The sequence below is a fragment of the Tupaia chinensis genome, unplaced genomic scaffold (assembly GCF_000334495.1).
Source record: "Tupaia chinensis unplaced genomic scaffold, TupChi_1.0 Scaffold139757_1, whole genome shotgun sequence".
Taxonomy (NCBI): Eukaryota; Metazoa; Chordata; class Mammalia; order Scandentia; family Tupaiidae; genus Tupaia; species Tupaia belangeri.
The window spans coordinates 382,646-391,132 of NW_006199637.1; the positions used below are offsets into that span (position 1 = coordinate 382,646).

Genomic DNA, 8,487 nt, shown 5'->3' on the forward strand with positions numbered 1-8,487 from the left:
CTGTGTTATAGGTGGAGAGAGTGAGGCCTATGGGGCAAAAGCAAAGTCTAGGGATTTTTTCATGGGCTTGGGGAGAAGAAAAGGGCAGAAGTGGAGTAAGAAAGACCTCTATTCAGGGCACTGGATTCAAGGCCTTTTCAGTTAAGAATGCTCTTTCCAATCAGCCACAAGCTGCCATGAAAGCTAAACTTAATTTGATCTTTCCTCTCTTCCTTCCTGGTGCGGAGTTTTGTTCATAATATCAAATTCCAGGGTCAATACGTGGCGTGGTGGTTAAGATGCTGGATTCCCACATGACCAACCGTGGTTTGAGTCCCAGACCTAGTGACTTGAAAACCATGCCAAAACATGCATGCATGCTCAAACTCCCAGTAGGAGAATGGAGGAGAAGGGATTGTGGTGTGGCCATGCTCCCTTGGGGATAATTCCTCACTTTCCCTCTCACTGTCTCTCTCTAGCGAGTACTCACACCCTATGACAAAAACCTTAAAAAAGGCAAAAAAAGAACAATGTCAAATTCCATTTGTGGGTGTTCAGTTTCATATCCTACTTATGCAATATGAGCAACAGGTGGTGTGAGTAATACAAACTATGAAGTGTTTACGACAAAGCCCTGGCACACTCAGTAAATGTGACTATCGTCACTGTTGTCTCTGAGGCCCTAAGGTAGCTCGCATTGTAGTTTTTCTTTGCTTTCTGACTTTCATATGTGCACAGATTACCTCTAAGAAAAACAGTAAAAACCTTTTTATTAATTTTTAAAAATATTATGAAGAACTTGAAGAATTAAAAAAGCCGGAAGGACATAAAGGTATTATACAATCTGATTAGCATCTATAGTATTTCCTCTAAAATCAGATCAATAAATCCTGACCAATAAGGAGGGGAGAAAAGGATTCCATGTTACAACGTTTGAGAATTAGGTTCCTGTCATAGTCACTAGTAAGATGAGGAAGACGATCAGACTTTAGGCAATCTCACTTTCATATTATGGTTCTAAAGGAGCAATTTCTTATTTTCTGTTAGGGCTAAACTACTTCAACCCCCCCACCTTTTTTTTTTTTTTTTTTTTTTTTTTTGCTATAGGGTGTGTGCTCTTGCTAGAAAGACAGAGGGGAGAGAGAGGGGAAGTGAGAAATCACTTCGGGATAGCCATGTCACAATCCCTTCTCCTCCAGTCTCCTCTCAGGGTTTTGGGTATATACACACACATGCACCTCATATAATTTTCAAGCTGTTGATCTAGGACTGGCCATGTGGGATCCGGCGCCTTAACCACTAGGCCACTTGCTGGCCCCAGAACCACATTTTTAACCTCAAGGATATCAAAGGCATCCTTGAGAATTGTCTATTAAGTGTGAAAGCTCAGCGTTGGGCATGTGCTAGGCCCTCACAGATCCCTGTGAAATCTCTTACAAGATATTTTACAGGAAAGCCAACATACAAAAGATCTTCCAAAAGTTCATGGGAAATGCGTATTATGGAAAAAACATGGATAGATTTCAAAAATGGTTTGCACCAAAATAAACTTGTACATTAATCCCATTTTTCCATGAGCTTTTGGAAGTCCTCTCCTACCGAACAGATAAAAATGGAGGTGATTACTCAAAGACCTCTCTAGGGTTCCTTAGAGCTGAGTTGGAAAATCATTAACCTATTTCAATTCTCTCATTTTGAAGTTGTCGCAGCAGACAGCCAGATATGGTAGAAAGAGTTAGAGCCTTGGAGTCAGTCAGAGCTGGGGTTTAAGTTCTAGTCTGAGCACTTTCAGAATGTTTGGCCTGGTCACAGACTTTGGCTTCTCAGATGATCCTACCCACTTGGGTACCCCCCTTCTCCACCTACCTGCGAGCATGCATATGTGTGAGTTCACACATACATTTCTGTGAAGGACTTTGCCTAAGAAATGTCTGCTTTCAGGAAGAAGAGTTAGCAAATTCATGAATGGTGCTTTAATTTGCACCTATCAACTTTGCTCTATGTCCTCTGGGTGCCTTAATTATACACATCATTGTTTTTTTCTTATGTGCTATGAAAACAATTTCATATGGAAAATGTTTATGATGTGTTAAGTAAATGAGAATAATATTGGGTCACCGGAAAAGTCGTGATGTATTTTTCTATTTTTTTAATACAAAATGCATCATACTTTTCCGACAATAGCACGTACATTATGAGTAGTGACAGTGTACAATATACATGCAAGTTGAGGCAAAGATGGTAATAAGCCAAAATAAAAATTGTAATAATTATAAAATTCAAACATTTTTATGAAGTACAAGCATTATTACTGAAATCAATATCTTTTATTTTAATAAAATTTCTCTAGGAGTAGAATTACATTCTGTGTTTTTCTAGAATAGATACTTCGATCAGTCATTAATAGGTAGCCATTTTACCTGTCCAATTCCCTGGCCTCAACCACCATTCTGGCAAGACAGAGTCCTGGGAAATGCACCAGCTGAGAGCCAGAGACCCAGGAGTCTGGGCTGAGGTCCGAGGTGGCTAAGCATGAGACTTTCTATGGGATCTAGAAGTCAGAACCAAGGGTTATCCAAAAGTCTCCATCCAGGGACAAAATTAAAACCAGTGATCATCTAGCTAAATAATCAATCCAGAGGTACCTGTTAGAGACAAAAGAGGTTTGGGACCAGCAGTTAGCGTAATGGTTATGTCGCTGGACTCCCATGTAGTCGACCGTGGTTCGAGTCCCAGACCCAGTGGCTTAAACTCACGCCGGGTGCGTGTGTGTGCGTGCCCAAGATCCCAAGAGGAGAATGGAGGAGAAGGGATTGTGGCATGACCATCCCCCCTGGGGGGTGATTTCTTGCTTTCTGTCTCCCTGTCTCTCTCTTTCTGGCGCACGTGTGCCCTATAGCAAAAACCTCTCAAAAATAAATCTGACGTTGTTTCGTATAGACTCCTGTAGCCCTCCTCCTGTTAGAGACTGAATTTGGGCATATGACTGAAAAGTCCACTTTACGTTGAATGCTAAAACTTAAGTGAAGCTTGTAATACAGGGGTTGTATCTCCACCCACCCCACCCTACCCCCCAAAAAATAGTAGGAATAACACTACTTTTGTAATCAGGGCTCATATCCCAGATTAGCTGCATGCTATTTACATGACTTGAGCAAATTATCTGAACTTTCCCAGGTTGTTTTCTCATCTAGAAACATAGGTGTGTCCAAAAGTTCGGTCTCATCTTCTATATGTGTTGCTGAAAAGCAGTTGTTTTTAGTGTATTTCCAAGATCTATTTTTGCATTTAAGTGGGGGCCATGTGACAATTCTTGCCATTAGAATGTGAGCAGAAATGATGGGTGTCAATTCTGGGCAAAGACAGTTATGTATCTAGTCTACATTCCCTATACTCTCTTCCCTTTCTACCTTAGAAGTCATGTATTAAAGATATTTATGTTTCAAAATGGATCCCTGAGTCACCACTTGGAGGAGACTTGTTTAAAAGGACATCCAAATTAGAAACTTCTACACCGGAACTGTGTGAACAATAGTAACTCTTACTATGTTAAGTCATTGAAATTTAGGGATTATTTGTTACAACAGTTAGCCTACCCTGAGGTGAATAACTAATTTATAGGTAAGAATTGGATCTATTTCAATTAAACCTCTTCTCCTATTATCATGCAAAAAGATAGCTAGATGAATTTTTTTTCCAAATTTAGAGGGTATATTCAGAATACTTTGATTCCAAACAGAAGCTAAAATTTGTACATAAAATTTGCATAGGTGGATCCTCCACGATACTTCGGAGTTCAACAGTCAGCCTCCAGATGTGAGAGAGACCAGTGTTATGATTCAGGACCATAAGCCATGCATACCAAGATTGGGTGAAAACAAACATTTTAAACAAGGCATTTCTAACAAGATCACCAAATCAAAAGCCACTTAAGGCAAACATTTGAATGTCACAAGATTTCTGATGGAATTGATGGATTGCTTTAAGATATGTAACAGTAGCCAGAGTAATTTTTTAATGATGGTTAATGATTCTCCAAAGCAAGCAAGAGAGACCAGTTAGTGAAAATATTATAAATACAGATACAGATCTCCATATAACTACCACCCAGTTAAGATATAGAACATTTCCAAAACTCTAAGAAATTTCTTTGTGTTTCTAATTAGCCAGTTCTCAGAGATACCACTTTTCTGAGTTCCATAATAATAGACTAGTTTTGCTTCTTCTTGAACTTCATATAAGTGGAGTCTTTGAGTATACATTCTTTTTTTAAGATTTATTTATTTAATTTTATTTGTTGTTATTATTATTATTATTTAACTTTACCAGAGAGAGAGAGAGAGAAAGTGAAAGTGAAAACAAGCCTTCAGATCTGGGATTCGAACCATCGTCGGTCATGTGGAAGCTCAACATCTTAACCACCACACTACCTGCTGCCCCAAGTATACATTTTTTTTTATGTCTGGCTTCTTTCACTCATAATAGTAATTTTAAAATTTATACATGTTGTTATATGTTTCAGTAGTTTGTTCCTTTTAATGCTGAGTATGCCATTGTACAATTATTTCAAACTTAGGCCTATTTCCCTACTGATAGACATTTGGATTGCTTTCCACTTGAGACCATTATGAATAGTTACTATACATAAATGTATACCACTCCCTTTGTGGACCTATACATTCAATATTCTTGGGTAAAATCTTAGGAATGGAATGGAAGGACCATCAACTCAATGTTTAATTATCAGTTTCTGAAGTAATTGTTTCAATTTATATTCCCATCTAAAATAGCTGGTTTTTTTTTCAATACAGCAATTTCCATTTAAAAAGAAAGAAAAAGAAAAGAAAAGAAAGGTTGATCTTAACCAAAAATAAACGGTCGTGAATAAAGAGCTTCCTAGATTGTTTAGAAGAGTTGAGAAAGCCAGTCTACAAGGCGCAGGGCAGCTCCTCCAGGCAAATATTTTGATTTTGATCATTGGTTTAGAAATGGTTTTAGCCGCTCCAATCAAAGGTTTCCACGAAGACAAGTCAAGCAGTGTCCCAAATCTCAAGGGGAGAAGAATTTACATAAAGCCTCCTTCAGATGAGCTTTTCACTCTGCTGAATGGAAGACCTAATGGGGGAAGAGTCTTCCCACATGGTGCACCTGTTTACCAGGCCAGCCCAGCCCAGCACTGTGATACGTGAAGCATCTTGATGCCGAATACAGCTCACCCCAGGTCCTGGTTTGACTTTGTGTTTCCCCTGAGTCCTGCTTCAGATAAACAGATCGGGGAACCTGATTAATTATGCACTCTGGGGCATCGAGCTGTGACAGGCATCAGGCTCTGCACACAGCCCCAGTAGCCAGTCTCCAGCTCACAGCACGGAAGTGGCTAAGTCCTTTCTGTTTCTGAGACATCCTGACACTGTGCTATTAGTTTTGTTGGCTGAATGGGGCTCAGTGGGAGAAAATGAAGACGTGAAGACCATAAAGGCCAGCTCTCTACTCCAATCTCACTGACTTCAGGAGATGCTCACAGATGCTCAATGCAATCTTTTTTCTAATCGGAAAATTCAAAATTGGCAACAACGTAGTGGGTCATTGGGAAAGTCATGATGCATTTTTACATAGAAAAATACATTACAGGGACCAGCAGATGGCATAACGGTTACGTACTGGACTTCCACACGGCCATCCACAGTTCAAGTCCTGGACCTGGGGCTTCAAACTCCCACTGCACACACATGCATGTGTACCCAGAATCCTGAGAATGGAGGTGAAGGGACTGTGGTCATTCCTCCTGGGGGGTGATTTCTCGCTTTCTGTCTCTCTGTCTCTCCTGCAAGTGCACACACCCTACAGTAAAAAGCCCTCAAAAAAAAAAAAAAGAGAGAGAGAGAGAGAAAGAAAAAAATACTTTTGACTTTCCCTATGACCTAACAAATGTCTAAAAGTAGGAATAGTTAAATAAAAACTCCTCTCCTTCCTGCAGATGGCTGGACTCAGTATTTAAGAGCAAAGAAGTTACAGTGGATCCTCAGAAAGAATCCTCAAGCAGCAATGCATGGAGCACAGGACAGCCAAAAAAAAAAAAAAAAAACCAGATCCAGAGGGCTCCAAATCCACCAGTGTGATTATTTCCAGACCACTCAGGAAAGGGTTGGGGTTTGATCCTTGACAGATGCATTTTCTTATGACATTTATTATTGTAAGTGACCTAGCTCCCAAGGGGAAAAAATAAGGAACTTCATGTTCTGAGTGCCGACCATTGTACAAGGCATTGAACAGCGTGCTGGGTCAAGTGCTCACCAAACATTAACCACTTCATCCCCACAACAGTTCAGTGAAACAGGTGCCATTATCCTCAAAGGCAAGCTCTGCCACAGGGAAACTGAAAAACTTTCAGAAGTCCAGATTTAAGCCCATGTCTCCTTATTCTTTGCTCTAGATGTCACTGACAGCAAATAAAGTTTAAACGTTTCTAAATGGGTAGCTGCTACCCTAAGCCACAGGCAAGCACACCATGCTGGAGCAGAGAGAAGAACTTGAAAAGAAAAACACATTTTTCCCCCTTGGGTTCTCTTCCTAAGCTGATGAAAGAGCTCTCCACTGCTCAGTTTCAGCTTGTTTTCCTATGAAAAGGGTTTAAGAGAAAGCCTTTTCCCCAAGAGCCTTACCTTCCTAAGCCCTGCTGCCCACAGTAACCAGTCTTGAGCTTTACGGCAATGAGGAGTTTTCCTGCCTTGCCTCCCATAAACCAGGGAGGATGGCTTTGCTGCTATCTAACTCGATTTTCTAAAGTAAAGGAAAGCAATCATGTCTTCTTCATTCACTGTCTTATTTAGAGAGGTTTTCCCTCACTGGAGTTACAGGGTCTTAATAAGCCACACGAATTACGTATTGTTTCTATTACTGTCTATGGAGTGTTTGGGGATCTTCCTGATAACGGTGGGTTAGAGCACACTCGACCGCTTTGCCCTTATTAAACTGTGAAAGTCACCTCTCTTCCAAGGTCTGTAATCAGCGAGCCCTCACTTCTTTTCTACAAATTTGTCTCTTCCTGAGTCTTTTGCAATTATAGCTCATTTCTTTAGGTTTCATATGGCAGGCGTCTGAACAGAATTAAAGCATAAGCACGTGCAAAAATAATCCGCTTCCCAAGATAGTAAATGCTGAGAAGTTCTATATTAGAACACACTGGCAGTGCTGACTGGCTCGGGCATGATTAACCTAATAGGCTTAAAGCTCCACTTGCCATCCACATCTGTCAGGGCAGGAGCAAAACACAAGTCCATAATCCACAAGACTGGGGTCCTCTAGAATTGTCCCGCTGCTCACTAACAGCAGACGGTACAAACTTCGAACGACAGCAGGACAACAGGCACCGCTCCCTCTTCCTGGGAGAGCCCAGGAAGTAGAGACACTGGTTTCAAGTTTGGGACATGGACCATGGACTTCAAAGGATTCTGGTGCAGATCTTGCCTGGATGAACTTGTAAGACTACCTTTTATTCCTATGTCAGATAAGACGCTCTGAAAATTGTGAAGGTTGTGGGCGGACGATGACTACCCTCTGAAATCATGGGGTGTACACCTTCGCACAGTGACATCGTAAACAGCGTTGCAAAGAATGGCATTCCGTTTTTGAAAAAACCGAAAGCAATTTTGCCAGGATATCAGGGGAGCGGTGAAAGAGGCTCCATCCCTTCGCTGGTGAAAAGCTCTACCTGCTATGACTCTGGTGGGAGCCTGCCCCCGGGATGGAGACCGGCAGAAGAGCGGCCAAGCGCCAGGAGGATTCAAACTACAACTGAAAGTCTTTGCCAGCTCATGGGAGATGCCACTTCAGGCCAACGGAAAGACATGGAAGGATTGATCCCAGAAACCAGAACCTCTCCATGCCAGTTGCACAAATCACAAAGCCACTTGGCTAAGGACATTCTGTTCAAGACACAGGGCTCCCTTGGATCCCAAGGAGCAGCCTTTTCTGTGGAAGAGAGTGAGGGAAGTGCTACCCAAGAGACCTCGAACTGGGAAAGGAACCCAAAATGCCACCGGTCAGGCACACAGGGCCCTTGTTGCCAGACCATCCTCTCCGGTCATGGGTCTGAAGACAAGGTGGACTTCCCTGAGCCCCTGGTAAAAGCCCACCAGCACGCTTATGCCTATCTGCACTCCAGCCTCTCCAAATACGAAGCAATTCTGTCCCTCATCCATCAGGCCACCCAGACCCGGGAGCTGCTGCAGCCCATGGTCAGCTTCCTGCTGCTGTGCTTCGAGGAGGTTAGCCAGCTGTTGGGGGAGATCTCCAAGGATGGAGAAGAGCTCCTCCAAGAAGTCAGGGAGGATCTGGCCTGGCCACTGACGAAAGGCGCACCCCACGAGCAGCCAGATCTCTTGCAACAGCTGCTGCAGTACACCGTCTGCAAGCTGCAGGTGCTCAACGGCACGGTGGCTTCACTCACCGGCAGCTTCCTGGAGGGCTCCAGCAGCTACCTCCACTCCACTGCTAGCCACCTTGAAG

At 42.4% G+C, this 8,487-nt stretch overlaps 1 protein-coding gene across 1 annotated transcript in view; it reads left to right on the top strand.

Moving 5' to 3' along the window:
- Window positions 1–7,544: 7,544 nt before the first annotated feature.
- Window positions 7,545–8,487, top strand: part of PCARE (photoreceptor cilium actin regulator) — a 9,547-nt gene continuing 8,604 nt past the window's right edge. The window contains exon 1 of the mRNA XM_006162121.1: window positions 7,545–8,399. Coding sequence (XP_006162183.1) covers window positions 7,545–8,399 — 855 coding nt within the window. The remainder of the gene's footprint in view (window positions 8,400–8,487) is intronic.